Source organism: Astyanax mexicanus, chromosome 6 (genome assembly GCF_023375975.1).
Source record: "Astyanax mexicanus isolate ESR-SI-001 chromosome 6, AstMex3_surface, whole genome shotgun sequence".
Lineage (NCBI taxonomy): Eukaryota > Metazoa > Chordata > Actinopteri > Characiformes > Acestrorhamphidae > Astyanax > Astyanax mexicanus.
In genome coordinates this window covers 8,347,501-8,366,477 of record NC_064413.1, presented here as the reverse complement: position 1 = coordinate 8,366,477, position 18,977 = coordinate 8,347,501, and the positions used below count along the sequence as shown (strand labels likewise).

At 40.1% G+C, this 18,977-nt stretch overlaps 1 protein-coding gene across 2 annotated transcripts in view; it reads left to right on the top strand.

Annotated features, from left to right (window-relative positions):
* The window catches only part of LOC103036607 (histone-lysine N-methyltransferase ASH1L), a 48,669-nt gene that overhangs the window by 4,623 nt on the left and 25,069 nt on the right, over window positions 1-18,977 (top strand). For both annotated transcript variants that reach the window (XM_007256493.4, XM_049480244.1), the window contains exons 2-3: window positions 8,087-8,724; window positions 10,053-13,614. In XM_007256493.4, coding sequence (XP_007256555.3) covers window positions 8,218-8,724; window positions 10,053-13,614 — 4,069 coding nt within the window. In that variant the 5' untranslated portion in view covers window positions 8,087-8,217. The remainder of the gene's footprint in view (window positions 1-8,086; window positions 8,725-10,052; window positions 13,615-18,977) is intronic.

The following is an 18,977-nucleotide window of genomic DNA, read 5'->3' as shown; positions in this document are numbered from 1 at the left end:
GTAATACCTATGTCTAGATCTAATACCAAATTATATTATAAATAAGACCTCTGTGTGGTGATCTCACATTGATTCTTTTATTTTTAATTTAAATATCTATAGTTAAAGGTTTTAGTGTTGAGCAAGAATTAAAAACAGCAAATTGTGTGATTATTTCTTTATTTTTAATCAGTTGACCAGCAGTCTAAAGCACTGCCACTATGAGCGGGAGGTCGCAGGTTCGAACTCCCGCTCATGCAGCTTTACCATCAAGCTGCCGGCGCTCAGAGGGAGCACAGTTGGCCCTGCTCTCTCCAGGTGGGTAGATGGCGCTCTCTCCCCACATCACTCCTACGGTGATGTCCACAGCACAGGGCGTCTGTGAGCTGATGTATCAGAACCGAGTCGCTGCGCTTTCCTCTGAGCGCGCTGTGATGCTTCTCAGCAATGCTGCATCAGCAGCAGTTTGAAAAGAAGCGATGGCTGACTTCACATGTATCGGAGGAAGCATGGGTTAGTCTTTACTCTCCTGGTGTGTTGGGGCTTTACTGGTGATAGGGGGAGTCCTAGTGAATGGGTTGGTTAATTGGTTATTTTTCATATCTTTAAATATATATTACCACCAGATAGACGTTTATATCTGGACAATATTTCAAACAGTTATGATGTATTTGTTCAAATCCAGAAAGGAAGAATTATGTAAGATGATTATTATATATTATATTAAATTATTTGTCTGCATTTGTTTTGATGTTATAATTTGTAGCACAGCTGTTGTTGTGTCTGGGTTAACATCAGTTATCCCGCTGCAGTGTGTGAGTAATACCGAGTAGACCGGGGAATTACCGTCGTGTTTAAATATTTACAGGATAAACATCACCGGGGCTTTTTTGCGTGTCTGTAGTCTGGTTGAAGCATCATTCTGGTAGTCGAGAGATCGCTGCAGTAAACAACACCTTAGTGTTTCAGGAGCAGCAGCGTCAAATGTGAACTGCGTTCGTGTCGTTTCGACTCCCGGAATGAAAGTGAAACGAACTGAAATCGTTAGTTTTCTGAGACGTTACTCAGATACTGAGTTTCAGTGTGTCACAAGAAACATTTGAAATGTTTTCTCCATTCCTCCATGTGAGGAATATTTATCATTTATCGTTATACATTTTTGTACAATTTTTTTATTAGAAAAAATTTGAGTGAAAATTACCCATTTGAGAATGAGTTCCCGGGTTTGTTTGTTTGTTTGTTTAACAACTAGAGGGCCCTACCCAGTGAGTCCAAAATAAATGGGATAATATGGAGCATTTGAACAAAAGGTAAGTTTTCTTAGTATTTTAGTGAAATACTTAACTCTGCTTTCTATGATTAAAGAAATATCCCAGAGAAGTAGCTAGACACTATTTTTAATTTGAGCTTTTAGTCGTTTTGGTCGAGTTCCATTCACCACTATTTATTGAGAACTCACTCACGAGGAGAGATGTACAAAGTACTAGAAAGTCAGACTAGTAAAATAACAAGTGCTCTGTTAAAAAAAGTGACTTGAGTAGAAGTTGAAGTGTTCTTTAAACTCCACGCTTAGGTAGAAGTATAAAAGTATTCAACACTTTTTGTAGTTAAGTAGTTTATAGTACCGAAGGACTGAAAGTAAAAGTACAGTACTGTGTTATTAGTGTAGTTTTTACAGAAAACAGTGGAAAGTTAGCAGTGCAAAGGAGCAGTGAGGTCTTCTTATAAGATCAGCTTGATTTCTTGAGTCACTCAAAGATGAAGAACTTCATCAAACCCTGTGACAGTGCAGAGCATCTACCGCTCTGGCTATAGTGGTAATGAGGGTTTAGAATGATTTAATAACATTTTTAAAATTGTAACAAGTAGGGGTGCCACGATTCTCTAAATCCTCGATTTGATTTTATTTCCGATTTTAGGGTATTTTAGGGTCATCAAAGCTTTTCAAAATGGCTTCTGCACTCCGTATGTCTGCGTGACCCTTATTCAGATTTGTGTAGGGTGTAGTAATGAATTTTTTAGCAAAGTCGAATCAAGTCTAACCAATCAGATTCATGATTGTCACTACGGGGGCGGGACCCCGCTGTGCTGAAGGTGTTACACGTTGATTAGTCATAAATGCCACTCATGCTGGATTAATTTAATAGTTAGCTAACTATCATGAAATTGCGGCTGCAAATCAGACAGATATTGTGTCATATTAGTGGGTACCCCTTCTGCAACACCCCCCATGCCCCCCCACCCCGCTGCCGGCCGGCCGACAGTTCCAACATAGGACTAGATTGCACAATCCCTTATTGATTGCACCCCTGAGATTTGAGGTGGTTTGATGCAGTAACCTGTAGGAGGATAAGAAATAAGGTGCTGTCTGTGTGACAATAGGGTTTGGAGCTTCATTGGAGTCATCAGGTGGGCACCCTCCTTCACTGGTGTTTCGATGACAAGCCCACTACACCTCCAGAGAGCTCATCGGCGACACCTGGCGTCCCAGATGTGCCCCCCTCAGCTCTTAGCCCTGTTTTTTATTTTAGTTAATTTTAGTTAATTTATAAAGTAAGTCTATACAGTTACAATAACTATAATATATATTTCCTGATTAAAAATTGTGTAAGGATTTATATGTACATGTCCATTGTACATATAAGGGGTGACATGTACATTGTCACCCCTTCTCTGAAGGGTTAAAAGGGCCTCACTGAACACCACTGATGAATATTCATGAGCAAGAGCCGAAATCCTGTTGTTTTTCCCCGCCCACTCCTCCACCGGACTAAAGCAGTATTATACTGGATCAACGGAGCATTTTTTTTGTTGCTCACATGGCATTCATTCATACTAGAGACCACAACTAGAAATTAGGGGTGGGCAATATTATATCGTATACAATATATCGTGACACAGAAATATCATGATATTAAAAATCCATATCGTGATAATAGGGCTGTTCTGTCTTTAAAGTAGTCTATTATTTACTGTGAAGCTTTAGGTGTATTTATTGTATAATTGTTTTAGTTTGCAGTTCATATACATGCACTAAATATTCTTATTAATTTTTTTAGTTTTCCTATATCGCCAAGTATATCGTTATCGCAAAAATACCCTGAAATATCGTGATATTATTTTAGAGCCATATCGCCCACCCCTACTACAAATTTTAAATTGTTAAAATGAATGAAAAAATGATGAAATGAGACTTTTAAGAGAATTAGTACATTCCTTCTGCATGTTTCGACGCACCATTTCTTACACCGCTCCTTATGTTTCTCCAGTATGAGCCAGACTGTTAACAGCAGGACCTGAGAGAACACATCACACCACTTCTGGCATCATTACACTGGTTTCTATTTCAGGATCTTTTTAAAGTACTGCTGTTTTTAAAGCATTAAAATGGATTGGCAACATCAAGCACTATATACCGTCTAGAGACAGAGAGAGATAAAGTGAGTTTGTTGGATTGATAACAGTGGCTTGCAAAAGTATTCATACCCTTTGAATGTTTCCATATTTTGTCACAATACAACCACAAACATAAATCTATTTAATTGTCAATCAATGAATACAAAAAATAAAAATAATTTTGAAAGTATCCTCAAGTGCAGTCTGTCAAAAACTGTCAAAAATATTGATTAAAACGGCTCTCATCAGGATCGTCCCAGGAAAAGAAGAGCAAGAGTTAACCCTTGTGTGGTGTTCATATTTACATAGTTACTCGTTTACTTTGTTATTTGTATTTAATTCAGCAAAATGAAGCAATTCTACATTAAAGAGCAATAATGTGGAAAAGCAGGAGGATAAATCAGAAAGCAGGGGTTTGTGGGAGAGCAGCTCAGCAGATCTGTGGAAAGCAGTTCAGAGGAAGGAGGCAGAAGTAAAGTGAATGATTGTGGTAAACTTTGAAAAGTAGGCGTAGGTCCCAGCGAGGGAAAAAAAGACCCTCAAATATCCTTTCCACTTTGCTCACGAATGGAGCTACTAATAGCCGCAGTATGTGTACACACACACACACACACACGCACACACACACACACACACACGTACACACACACACACACACAGGCGTACTGTGTTCGGTCTGCTTTCCCCAGGCCATTTTTCTTTCTACCGTTCCTCTGGGATTATTTTTATAACCAGCATCTAAATGGAGTACTATGAATGTCAGACGCTCTGAATGCTCTCTGCTTCAGAGTCACATTAAAACCACCCACTAATACGACATGTTCAGGAATCTGTCACTCATTACACTCACATTTATTATTATTATAACCCCTTAAAGAACTAGTTTAACAAACAATATAATTTATCTCTGGCTAAAGATTCAGCCGAGACATTTTGTTTAATATCTGACATGTACTTCAGTTACATTTAACAATAAGAGTTACAATTAAAACTACTTACAATTATAGTTTTTAAAAAAGTGATGCCGATAAGATGCTTTAAATTCAATACCAATAACCAAACAATTTTGACACCTTTTTCTTTATTGTAACAAATCAAATATGAGAGACTGAGTGAGAGACAGAGAGAGAGAGAGAGAGAGAGAGAGAGAGATAGAGAGAAAGAGAGAGAGAAGGAGAGAGAGAGGGAGAGGGAGAGAAAGAAGAGAGGTACAGAGATAGAGAGGGAGAGGGAGAGAGAGAAAGATAGAGAGAGGTAGAGAGATAGAGAGGGAGAGAGAGAGAGAGAGAGAGAGAAAGATAGAGAGAGGTACAGAGATAGAGAGAGAGAGAGAGAGAGAGAGAGAAAGATAGAGAGAGGTACAGAGATAGAGAGGGAGAGAGAAAGATAGAGAGAGGTACAGAGATAGAGAGGGAGAGAGAGAGAAAGATAGAGAGAGGTACAGAGATAGAGAGAGAGAGAGAGAGAGAGCTAGAGAGAGGTACAGAGATAGAGAGAGAGAGAGAGAGGTATAGAGAGAGAAAGGGAAAAAGGTACAGAGATAGAGGGAGCGTCAGAAAGAGAGAGAGAGAGACAGTGAGAATAGTGAGACCTCCCTGGCACCCCCCCCCCCCCCCCTCACCCGTCAACCCCCATCAGAGCCCCACCCACTAGATCAGCTGAAGAAATTTTGGTTGGGAACCTCAGCTAGTACACAGCAGGACCAGCACGCAGACTTTTTGGGTTTATGTGTACCGAACCATGACGACCGTACCGTGGCAGTTCATAAAGAATACACGTACCGTTACACCTCTACTGCATACCAACTCTACCTCTACTCAACTTTCACAACTGATGCTCTCAAACACATTAAGAGACAGGAAATTCAAGTAATTGACTCTTGATGAGTTCAGCACAGCTGTTAACTGAAAGCTTGTATTTCAGGTGACTCTACCTCATAAAGCTGACTGAGAAAATCCAGGCAAGATGTGCAAAGAATCTAAAATATAAAACATAATCTGGTTTGTTTAACACTTTTTTTGTTTACTAAATAATTCCATATGTTTTTCTTTATAGTTTGGATGACTTTAGTATTAATCTATAATGCTAAACATTATAAAATAATAAAAAAATAATAATTTAAGGTGTCAATATGCAGTCTTTTTTTTACTCTGTGAAGATTGGCTGCACAACAAGACAGTGTTTTATTATTGTTTCATTATTGTAATGAATTACATTACCCATCACATCTTTTATACAGCAGTGATAGCATGGAAACTCAGAGTGCACACTGATGGACTCTACACACTGATGGATTTGCACCAGAACTTCTCTGGAGGCAGATTTTTTTTACACTATTTTGCATAGTAACAAGTAGCTGATTGGATGGCAGCCCATAATGACGTCAGCTTATTTTATTCATGTATTTTCGGTAGCAAGACATCTTGTTTTGAGGCAGCCTGATCCTAAAAAATATATCCTGGATCCTTGAAATTATCAATGTAAAAAGATTTTATTCCAAGAACTGTAATTGTGGAAGAATTCTATTGGTCCAGCTGTCATTGAATTTAAGTAAAGACTGTAAAGACTGACTGCCAGATTCATTTAATGTCTTTAAATGTCTTTATTATTGTTTATTATCCATATGCGCTTTTCCGTATTACCCATCCACTGTTGATAACTGCTTAAACCTCTGCCGCTGTACCCGCTGTTATCGTGCCTGTCTCAGGCAGTGTGAGTGTGTTCTTGCTCTGGGGCTGGAGGTCGACTGCAGGATTTTTACGGGTCCCCAGTGGAAGTTAATGCACTGAGGTCATCATTCAGAATCGTCCATAGAAATGAGCTCAGTGTGTGTGGGAAAGCACCTGCCTTTAGTACAGCTCAAAACCCAAATTCACTCTCCACCACACTTTATAGAGCACAGACATCAGTGTGTGTGTGTATGTGTGTGTGAATGTAAGTGAACATTTATTACCAAAAAGCTTTAGTTTGGCTCCAAAAACGTCTAGTAGACTAAGGTGCTGTCACTGTGGTGCAAGAATTGCTGAGGTTTGAATCCCTTGGTCGTGTTGCTGTCCATCAGCAGCCAGAGTCAGAGAGAGCCGATTGGCCATTTGCCTGCTGGCTACCCAGTGATGCTGCACCAGCGGCAATTTGAAAAGAGGCGGAGTCTGACTTCACATGGACTTCATATGTATTAGATAAGGCCTGTCTTGTTGGAAGCATTGCTAATGATGGAATCAGAGACTGTAAAAAAAGATGGACGCTGTGTCGCCGTTCCCATTCATTCAATGAAAATGAAGCCAAAATCTTCCACCATGTTTGCGATCCTGATACCAGAGTCTAAGTCGCAGTAGAGACCAGAGGAGAGAGAAAGACTGTGGAGAGACAGCCTACTCATTTAAATAACCCCTCCCCTGAGGGCTACCTCGAGGTCACAGGCTGCAGAGCGGGGCGGAGCGGAGCTGACGGTCTGTTATTGGTCCCGCCCATAACCAGCCCTTTTACAATAACCACACCTTTTTTAAATAGAGCTGAATAACGTTTTAAAAACGAATTCTGTGGGGATATAAAAAATTGACAATACAAGCAGAGGTTACACTAGCTGCTGCATTTAAATAAAGGAGGTAGAATTACAGTATATTAGAAAAAAACGTGATTGAAAGTTGTCTGTTTTGCCATTGAAACCTATGGGGATGGGTGGGGTTACACAGCTTTCTGCAGCCAAACAGCAGGGGGCGCCCGACCTGTGATGGCTTCACTTTTGAGAGATGATGCTCTGTCCAGCTTTATACAGTCTATGGAGGGAATAGACTAAGGTGTGGGTGTGGCTATTTGCCTTCAAAATTGCGGAGAAAAAGTGATAAAAATAATACATTGATGAGACAGAGTGAAAATGTAAGTCACGTTCTTTAAAAGGCAGATGGAAGCTGGTGATTGGTCAGGAGATAAGAAAAGGTAGCTTTATTAATGTTACTAGTATTAGGCTAGTATATTCTTAAAATTACAAAAAAATCATATCGGCAAAAATATTGTTATCGCAAAAACATTAGCCTAAAATATTGTGATATTATTATTGTGCCATATCAACCACCCCTATATCAACCCCCACACCCATATCCCACTGGTCAGTGCAATGTTCTGTAGCCTCCATGGGGCATGGCAAGTCATGGGATATGATCCAAATAACTATAATGAACGATAATAAAAAAATAAAATGCTTCTCTGGTGAGAGTTTTTGTATATTCCTCCCCTGTCTCTCTGTCGCTCTCGGTGTGACTGTAGTTTCTGCCTGTTCTCGTTTTTCCGCCCGTTCTTGGCCTCCCTATCTCCTTATAAGGGCGTTTTTTCCTAGCTGTGTCTCAGTTCTCTAGCCAATGACATTGTACCGCGACTCCAATGACACAGGTTCGATCCCGCGTGAGGAGTGGTGTGTTTTTATTTATTAATTTTTTGTATTTGTCTTGGGTTTACCTGCTTTGAGATCAACTGTTTTGCAATTGGGTTCAACAACCCTCTGGGCTGGAGAGCTACTAGTCTGTAGCTGTACTCCATCCCATTACACTTCATTTTCCAAACCAGAATTAAAAAAAAAATTAACGGCTTGGAAAATATCTGGCCTGTGGCCAAACTTAATTGCTGACCTCCCCGTCATATACTGTAATTATATAACCTAATATTGTTTTATTTATTTTTTATATTAATTTTTTTTATTATTTATTTTCATTGCTAGGTCAAGGATATAATGAAGGAAGACTACACTGCACACCTTCACTCTTAATATTTGGAACTATCATCAGATGCACTGTTAATAGCAGATTATTTGCCTTACGCTGCTCGTCTGTCTCTGTGTGAAAAGTCCAAATGGAGAAGAAAAGGAAGAATGATCTGCCTACGCCCACAGCAGAGAGCGGAGGAGAGCCGGAGAGGAAAAAGACGAGAAGAGCCAAAGCAGAAGAAGCAGATGCCTCCGCTAAAGAAGCTAACGGCAGCGAGAAGCAGCTGCAGGGTTTCACAGGCCGAGAGGGCGACAATTCAGAAGCTAATGTGAAACTTAAGATGGGACTGGGGACTAAACGAACCAAGAAACCTCCAAAAAGCCTGGAGAACTTCATCTGCCGGCCCACAATTCGAGTGTCTCAAAAGCCTGGACCTGCAGTAGGGGACGGTATGAGGGCCAAAACCAAAGGGTCGAATCAGTTACGACATCCGGCCCAGAATAAATCCAGCAGCGACTCCCTGGCAACAAAGCCCAGTTTATCCACCACGAGTACGACGGAAAATCCATCAACACAGTCTCCCTCATCTCTCACACCTTCCGAAAAGATCTCGCCACCTTCAGACTCCTCAAATACTAAAGCAGCTAAAAAGGTAAGACCATAGTAGACCAAATGACCATCTGTTTCATCATGTGGAATTAAAGGTCTTATATCATCATTTTTTCATTTATTTTAAAATGTCTAGTTGTGGTCCCTAGTATGAATGAATTCCATGTGAGCTGTTTTTTGTGAAAAAAAAATTGCTTCAGTGTTTCTGTATAGCCTTGTTTTATTTCACTGAATTAGTGGTCTCTGAAGAAAGACAGGATTTTGGCTCTTGCTTATGAATATTCATACAAGCAAACTTATCGCCTGTGGTCCAAAAAAATGTTAGCAATGCCGCAGGGAGAGCAGAGGCTCTCACTCTACAGCATTGATTACGTTTCTTTCAGCTAAACTAACGCTACTAAACTCTTACCTCAGGCTTGGTGATTCGGTGCTTGGGCAGTTTACGCCCTATGTCATAAAATCTGACTCGAACGGCACCCGCTTTGACCGGTGTTCTGTCAAGTTGTGCTACCTTGTCAAACCGTGCTTCCCTAGTGTATATAAGGTCTCAGTAAAACGGGAAATCAACCGGAGATCCAATTTAAACCTATAGTTACTTACACAAGATAGCTATGGTTAACTAGCTGGTGTAAACACAGCTGTAAGCTCTTTTTGTAAGCAGCCTGGCTTCAGCATTGCCTGTAAACGGCAATTTATTACTTAATGCATTAGTGGACTAAGGTGTGAGGATTGCTGGTTTGAATCCTGGGTCATGTTGCTGTCCATCAGCAGCCGGAGTCAGAGAGAGCAGGATTGACCATGCTCTCTGTGGGTGGGTAAAAATGGTAACTTGTACTTATAGCCTACAATACTGTAGCCAAGTAGTCAACCATTATGCAGGTGGAAGCTGGTGATTGCTCAGGAGATAAGGTGATGTAGCAATGCAGTCTCCTGGTAGAACTTTCACTGAAGCATTCAGTTCTGTTTTTCCAGATCTCTACCATGTTTAAAAGATGTCTGTTCGGTGTGTGATGCTTGTATGTGTGTAACGTAATTTTTTGAAAATACGGCGAGGCTTCTCTCAACAGAACACAGTCAGCTTGTCATGCCCTTACCATGCAACAAATCTATCCATTGTACCTTTAGTATCAGTCTAAAGTACATTCTGTTTGCAATTTTGGCACAGTCCATTGTGGAATATACCAGTAAATATACTAGTTTCATCATATTCATAGTTTCAAGTCAAAGAACCTTTCAGAAATTGCCTGTACGTACTTTACATTGTAATTCCAAAACGGAAATATAATGGGGGTGTCTCTATTTGCAATTCATAACAGCAGGTTGTCATAGTGATATCCTTCTAAAAAAACAAACCTCTGCTCTTTACCTCAGGTTCTCTCAAGACAAAACAAGAAAGCCAACTCGAAGCCAGAATCAACTCCAGTGGAATCTCCCAATGTAACTCAACCACAGGCATTAATGTCAGTTTCTCACAGGAAAACTCCCAAAAAGCAAACATCCCCCCAAATATCTGCTCCCTCTTCTCCCCCCCAGTTACAACAAGAACCCAGTACACAGGAACACAGCACAGAAGCTGAGAACACCCTACAACATGCTGCAAGCTGTGAAAGCCCGAGTGAAACCAGGGAGAGATCGCATAAAGGAAAGTCAGCGCCACCCAAACGCACATCTTGTCTTCCAAAGAATGATTCGAAACCCTCTGTAAATAATACAGAAATGTCTTCAAGTGTGAATTTGAAATTGAAAAGAAAGGAGAGGAAATCAAAGTCAAGAAGTTCCAACAAGAGTGATTCCAGAACTACTGGAAGCAATATGTTGGAAAATGACTTCCTGGAGAAGCCAAGTCCTTGTGTCAGTGATCAGCCAGAAAACCTCCCTTCAGCCCAAGTAACTGATTTCCCATCCCTGAGTAAGTGCACTGATAACACAGCAGAGAATAGTAGTAGAGTAAGTGAGGGACAAAATGAACAGGAAGGTCTGGGCAAATCTCTGAAAATGACTATGAAATCATCACAAGCAGTTCCTGTTCTTGAGCAACAGAAACGTGGCAGGACAGAACCTGGTTTACCTGAGGATGAGCATGGAGAAAGACTCAAGCACTGTCCAGATCAAGAGCAAATTGAAGCACACTCCTTGTCTGATACTGAAATAAGTGCTGCTCAGGGTTCAATAGTAAACCCAAAAATATCTCCTACTTCAGCAAACCCCTCAATCAGTGGCTCTTCGTCAAACAAAAAGAAGTCCAAAAAAACCTTAAAGAAAGAGAAGCGCAAACACCTTCACTGCAGTAAAATTGCGAAGATGACTATTGAGAATTTTCAAAAACCTGCTGCCTGCACATCAGTACTGCAGGGTAGCTCACCACAGAAGGATTATCTTAAGGCACCACCCTCACCCTCACAGCAGAGGATATCTCCCAAATTAAAACAGTCTATGACTGTAACCGTCACCTCAGAAATGTCCTCTGCTAACAAGCCCCAAGCTAGAAAGAGGGGTCGCCCCAAAGTCAACAAGTTAGAAAGACTTCTTTTGCCAGAATCATCTGCTAATTCCGCAAATATTCCAACACAAGATCCAGATCAAGAACCTGACAGGAAACACCAAAGGTCTACCACAGCTGGAAAAAGAGGACGACCCAAAAGATCCTTTTCTGTCCAGCCCCAGTCAACTCAGCCAGCAGTAACTTCTAAACAGTCTCTAAAAGATACAGGCGATCATCAAATGACTTCTAAAGAAAAAGTCAAAGACACCCAACAGAAGTGCAGCAGAAGCAGTAAGGTAATGATGAAGACAATCATTCGAAAGATCAATAAGATGAAAGTGAAAAGGAAAGATCAGGTCCTTACACAAATCCTGCTTGGGCAGAAGCAGTGCGACAATGCAGAATTGCCTCAGGAAGACAGCGGAGCAGAATTGTGCAGCCGAGTTTCTCCGGACAAACAATCCTTATCCTCCCTCGTAACATCTTTCGGGGGGAAACTTGGTCCTCAAATTAACGTCAGCAAACGAGGAACTATTTATATGGGGAAGAGAAGAGGCCGCAAACCAAAATGTGAAAGGAATTCTTCCAGTCTAGACCCCAAGCAGATTCTTCCCTCCCCTCTTCATTCTCAACAACAGTTTAACTCAAATACTATGCGCCAGTCGTCAGACTCCCAAACTGGGACTAGCAGCCTCAAAAACGATTCTTCTTCAGCTACACCTGGTAGGATTTCCCATATTAATCCTAACAACCAGAAAGTCAAGGCAGCTTCCTTTATACCACTCAGTGAATTCCAAAATCCCAAGACTCACTGTAAAACAACCTTCGCTTCCAACAGTGGTGGGGGAGTTAATGATACTAACACATTGGACAGAAATGCCAGACATTCGAATAGTGGGTTATCTGCAAGTACTGGACTTCCTTCAACTTTGGCTGCAGGTTCTCACATGTTGTTCACAGTGTCTGGAGTACAAGGTAGTGGTTCGCTTAAGGCAAAGTCAAAGTCTCTTTCTCATTTTCCTTCAGAGAAAAATCAGCACCTCTCTTCCACTCGTTTGCCTTTAGGCTCTGGTCGGATGCAAGATTCCAATGGAGTGCAAATCGCCAATCCCACGCTTGGGTTCCCAAACCAAGAGGCGCATACGTTCAAGTGCCATAGAAGGGGTCACCACTGCTTAGTTCGAGACAAGCTTAGGAGGCATACATATAAGTGCAAGAAGTATATGCAACTCAGGGCCAAAAGGCAAGACCCAGACTTTCTTGCTGAGGTGGAGGACTTAGTTGTCAGGCTTAGCAAGATTCAAATCGTTCACCACATTTCAGCCCGAGCGAGGCTGGAAGAGGATGGCAGTGTGTCTGGAAGAAAGAGTGCAAAGGGCAAAAGCCAATCTCATGATCTCCAATGTCTACAAGAAGAAGTGCACCCTCCAACCATGTTTCAGATTAACTTCAGTGGATACTACTCGCCACATTCCACCTTATCCGGTGACCCCCTTCATTACGTTAGAATGGCAAACATGAAGAGGAAACATGGCTGCTCCTCTGAGCCGAATGAACAAATCGTTACCCACTTCCCTGTGATGCACAAGCTTGGCTACCCAGTGTCAGGTTGTGGGTTTTTCCACCCTTCCTACAAAGTACCTTTTACCACGGCCTCACTTGGCTTTGGCCTTTATCGAGGATACCCTTCCACAATGCCACTCTATCCATCCTCTTTTCCATCGTCTTATGTGCACCACTACTCTAAAAACCCCATTATAAGCCCGTCCAAGTTTCACAAGAAGAAGACAAAGGTTCCAAAGCAAGATTCTGGTGGACTTTGGGGTGGAAAGTCGATTGGGGCATATCCCGGGATGACTCCAGACTTCTCCTGTGACTGTTTCACCAGGCAGAGTTGTCAACGAGAAAAGCCAAAAGACAAGATCAGGGAAGAAAGGGATGAACAAAGCAGAACCAGAGGAAGAGAGAAGGATATTGAGTGGCTCCTTAGGCAGAATAAACTCTCTAAAGATAACGAACGTTCAAGGACGGATTGTCCTTCAAAACCCGCTTTGCCATTCTCAGTATTCTCAAATGTGCGAAGCAAAGATAAGACATTTCCGTCGAACCTGAGACCGACAAGAGAGGTACGATGGTCAGAGCATCAGCCGCCTTGGCCACGTATGAGGGATTTCGAATCGAGGCTTGGCAGCAGAAACCGAAACCAAGAATTCACTTCACATGAGCAAGAGGACACTCTGGAAGAGCCGGAAAGTGAGGGGGAACTGGCAACGCCTCAGCAACCCAGCAGGAGGACGCAGTCTTTTCTGAAACAGCCTATACTATTTAGCAATACACAAAGACAAAGAAGAGTCAGGAAAAGGAATGGAGTGACCAGTGCCTCGATGTTGTTCAGGGAACAGGACGCTACGTCACTGGAGGATTTCTCCTCTTTAGCAGAGCAGAGAGCTGGTAAGCTAATGTGTTTTTCTTCAGTTTATTGTTTGAAATAGATTCTTTAGTCATTTATTGTGAGCAGTGTTAATTTTGATAAAGAAAACGATGACTATATTAAAATGTAGATAGGTAGGTATATTATAATTAACTGCCACGCCTTTGTGTTGTAGGCAGTAAGAGCAAGCGTTGTTTTCTGGGCTGCTAAATCTGTGTTGGCTGTTTGCTATTCTGCTCAATCTGCAGCATTTTCTTTCTTCAAGTATTTTTTATTATGTTTAATTACATTTTATTACATATATACTTTATATTTTTTATTACATTTTTAAGTTCAATTACTTGGCAATTGGTAAAACCAAAAAAATAATACAATTAACTTGCAATTCAAGCAGTAAACATTGCTTAAAAAATACGTCAATTTGTTTCCTCAAGTTATTTAAGTAAATTCAACTTTAAAATCCAGAATTACAGTGTGGGAGAAACATTGAAAAAATAAGTCTGACTGCACAAACAGATAATTAAATTCAGACCACGCGCCTTTAATTTGAGTAATTTGTGTAATTTGTGGTTTGTTTGAAAGAGTTTTTGCTCTTTCTGCACCCAGAGTTTGACGGATTGCGTAAGGAAAAGGAGAGTGCGCTGATTTTTGGCTTTCTGTGTAATTACTAAAGCAGATTGTAGCTGGCAGGCAGGCAGGCGAGGCTCTTTCAGAGGTGTAGACCTTTACTTGTGTTTATATATAAGCTGTTGCACTCTGGCTGTGTTATGTGCTGCTCTGGCTTTGGTGTTATTGTTGTTAACTTTATGTAACACTCTTGGCTTCAGTGTCCGGTCCTCTTGCTGCTGAATGGGTCTATAGCGGTAGTGCTGTGCAGAACGCATACCAACACACTGCCACTTTATTCTTACTTCTGTGGAAGACACTGTACACAGCATAGCAATTCTTTAATTAGGAATATACTCTGTATTTATACAGTGCTGTTCTGCTCTTTTTGTAATACTTAATTTTTTCAGATTATTTAACAAACTTTAACCCTTGTGTGGTGTTCATATTTTTGTTACTCGTTTACTTTGTTACTTGTATTTAATTCAGCAAAATTAAATGAAGCAATTCTACATTAAAATGCTTTACACATGCTTGCTTCACCTAAATTGCAAGCAATATAAACAGCTTACATGGTTAATATTTGCCCTTTACCTTTCTTATGTTACATTTCTTTCAAAAAGTGCTACTCTTTTTTTTATTAGTTTTTTAATAAAATTAAATTAAACTCAAGATATGAGTAGAACATGTGTTAAGTTTCAAATTTACAAATGAAGCAATGTTTATTAGCCCTTGGCCAAACATACTGTATGTAATATAAATGTGTAGGGGGGGTGGGTGTACAGTGTGTGTTTATCGAAAAATGTGTTTTGATATATGTTTTTCACAAAAAATGAGCCAATGCCAATGAGTTTGAGTTAAAAAATATATTTTTTAGTATCATTTGATGAAAAATGAAAACGGGTCCCACAGACCCGAACACCACACAAGGGTTAATAACGGACAAAGGTAACCTGAGTAAATATAAATAACAGTTTTAAAATAATTATTTAATTTATTATTGGAAAAAGTTATTCAAACCAATCTAGCCCTCTTTGGAAAAGCAGTTGCACCCATAAATTAACTGTGATTAACCACGTTTTTGGAAAGTTGAGTTAAGTTGGCAACAGCCAGACCTGCAGAATCAAGAAATTACTTAAATAGAACCTGTCTGACGACATGAAGCAGAATAAAAGCTTCACATTATGCCCTGATTAGAAGAAAACGGTTAAAAAATATCCATTATGAAAACAAATGATTCCATGAGCCAATAGGAAAGATGTATTTTTTGTGTCTGTACCAGTAAATGTTATTTAAATGTATTTAGTGTGCCTCAGCTGTTCAGTATAGATTATTTATTTAGTATTTACTCAAAATATGGAGTAAACACTACAGAATCAACAACAGTAGAAAAGGTTAAGCACCATAGATATGCTGTGTACTGTGTGTTCAGTCCGGAACCTCCTGTGATGATGTTTTCACACCAGTTATTAATATGAATTTACAATGGGGTGAAAAAGAATTTGGCCCATTTTGTTTTTGCATTTTTGTCATACCTACATTTATCAGATTATTATAAACTTTAAATTTATATATCAGACTATCAAGATAACTGGATATTAAATATAAAAATATATATGTTAAAGCACTTTTTAAAATGATGGTTTAAAGCCCCCTATAAATTGACTGTGATTAATCGCACTTTTTGGAAAGCTAATTTCACTATTAACCACAACCAGGCCTGATTACTGCCAGAACTGTAGAATCAAGAAATCACTTTTTTTGGACTCACTTGATAAAACTGGAATTTGTTTAAAGGGCCTGCTACATCTGGTGTAAAACGATCCCATAATTTAAGAAAAAGAACATCATACTGAACGTAAAACATGGTGGTGGTAGTGTGATGGTCTGCTGCTGCTTTTCTGCTTCAGGGCCTAAACAACTTAATGTAATAGATGGAACCAGGAATTCTGCTGTTTACCAAAAAATCCTGAAGGAAAATGTCCAGTTTTGTGTCTGTTTGTGACCTCAAGCTCAGGCGTACTTGGGTTCTGCACCAGGACAATGATACACACAACCAAACACACAAACAAGTCCAATCTGAAATGCTTAAAAAAATTTTAAATGAATGTTTTGGAGTGCGTTTTCCCTTTTTAATAAATAAAATGATCATTTAAAAAGTGCTTTTTTATATTTACTTATCTTATCTTTGTCTTTGTAATAGAAAAATATCAGTGTTTTAACGTCCCTGTAACAAGTAATCCCAAAAACTATATAAGACTATTTATCAGACTTCCTAGTTTATATTAAAACCTAATTAAAAACCTGTTTAATGCCAGGAATCATCTACAGAGCCCTCTCTCTAAGACACTTTCAGCAGCAGTGACAGTGACAGTGGTGTCATCATCGCTATTCAGGTAAACATATGGTATGAGACATTGCCCCAGCAGGTGAGGAACATCACCCAGCAGAGGTAGAGTTAGTGTGCGGTGTTTGGAGTGTGTTCTCTGAGCATGTCCCCTGTGTGTGTGTGTGTGGGTGGGTGATAAAATTAAGACTGATTGAAAAGCTGTTCAGCCATTTGAATCACAGCCTGTGCTGTTAAACCAGATGGTTAAGAGTTTTTATTTAGGTTTGATGGACTAGCTGCTCTATCAGCATCTCCAGCCTGCTCAAACTGGTCATTAAGCTAGCAGGATTAGCATTGTGGCTAATTCGCTATTGTAGGCTTTATAAAAAAATTAACAATTCTTACTAATGTTGTATTTATACAGTGGGGAAAATAAATATTTGATCCCTTCCTTAGACAACAAAACACTAGGGACTAACTATAAAGGAAAAGGTTACTGAAACAAACACTATAAAACAAGAAATTAAACAAACAAGCAAAATAAGCAAACAAAAAAAAACAAACTAAATAAAGCAAACCTGGAACACTGAGGACAAACAACACAGCAGGTCTGTGGTTAAACAAAACAGATAAACACAATCCGGACAGAGTAACATGACAAGATCAGACAAAAAGCACGACAGACAACAAAGGAGCACATGGGGTATTTATACACAGGCACACACTAGGGACACCTGTGGAGGTAATGAGTGGGGCGAAGTTACAAAAGAGACAGGAGGTGTTACAGATGACAAGGCGGGGCTAAGGCGGAGACAAGACCAAAACACAACAGTAGCACATGGCTGGGAAACATGACAGGTAAACAATAGAGAACAGGACAGGAGCAGGAAGGAACCAAAAAAAGGAAAGACACTAGACAGACACAGGCTAAGGTGTGACAAACCTAAACATTTTACTCCACATTACATTTACTGTTGTTAGAAAATGATGCGTACAATGTCCGAATCACATACACATATGAAACTCATATGGCTCATTTTTTGTGAGAAATATAAATCAAAACACATTTTCAATAAACACACACTGTACACCCCCCCCCCCCCCCACACACACATTTATATTACATACAGTATGTTTGGCCAAAGGTTAATAAACATTGCTTCATTTGTAAATATGAAACTAAACACATGTTCTACTCATATCTTGAGTTAAATTCATTTTCTTTTACATTTTATTAAAAAACTAATACAAAAAGAGTAGCACTTTTTGAAAGAAATGTAACATAAGAAAGGTAAAGGGCAAATATTAACCATGTAAGCTGTTTATATTGCTTGCAATTTAGGTGAAGCACGCATGTGTAAAGCATTTTAATGTAGAATTGCTTAATTTTGCTGAATTAAATACAAGTAACAAAGTAAACGAGTAACAAAAATATGAACACCACACAAGGGTTAAATCAGTGGTGTTATCCAATTCTACAGTGATGCCATGTAATGCCGAAATGAAAAGGAGTTTTTTTCTTGTGTTTTTTGTTTCCAGGTTCAGCCTAATTTGCTGAGACTGACTTTTGAGATGACACGAAATGTCTGAGGCTTTAGCGGGTTGCTGTTGTTGTTGTTGTTGTTGTTGGTGGGTTTTGTGTTTGTGAGGACTGGCTGCTGAGATTAGATCGTATTGAGTTTCACCTCCGTTATTCAGAACACATTTCATTAGTCAGGAATGGGCTCGGTTTCTTTTGTGGTTGAGTCTGTTCGTACACACCCACGCTCGTGCACACACGTTTTCTCAGAATTCACACACACACACACACACACACACACACACACACTCTCTTCTGGGCTTTGGGTCTCGTCTTATAGGTTTCCTTATGATGAATTCTGGGCTTCTTCTGCCAAGGAATGTCCATTAAAACCCTGCCTGGACCTCCTGTCCGCCCGCGACCGCCGCTGAGCGCTGTGTTTGGGTTGGAAAGGTGGACTGACGAAAGAGAAGGCATTCAGCTGAGCGAGGGAAGTGTGGTTATGGTTGCAGGGGTTTTCGGGAGATTTACTATGGAAATCTCCAAGTGAAATATCCCCAGTGATTGACAGAGGAAAGGGAAGCGCTGGTTTCGGGAGCGCTGAAGGAGTATATTTGGCAAGACTACATTTCCTAACTAGGATCATATGTTTCCCGACATCTTAGATAATCTCTCTCTCTCTCTCTCTCTCTCTCTGTCCACCCTCTCTGTTTCTCCCGCACTTTTTCCCTCTGTCTCCATTCTCTATCTCTCTCCCTCTTTTTGCTCTCTGTCTCTGCCCAATCTTTCCTGATCTCTTTCACTCTGTCCCTCTCTCTTTCTCTGTCCCTCTCTCTCTCTCTCTCTTGCTCTTTAAGTCTCTCCATCCCTGCTTTCTCTCACTCTATTTTTCTTTCTCTTTAGGGCTTTTTCTCTGCCCCACTCTCTCT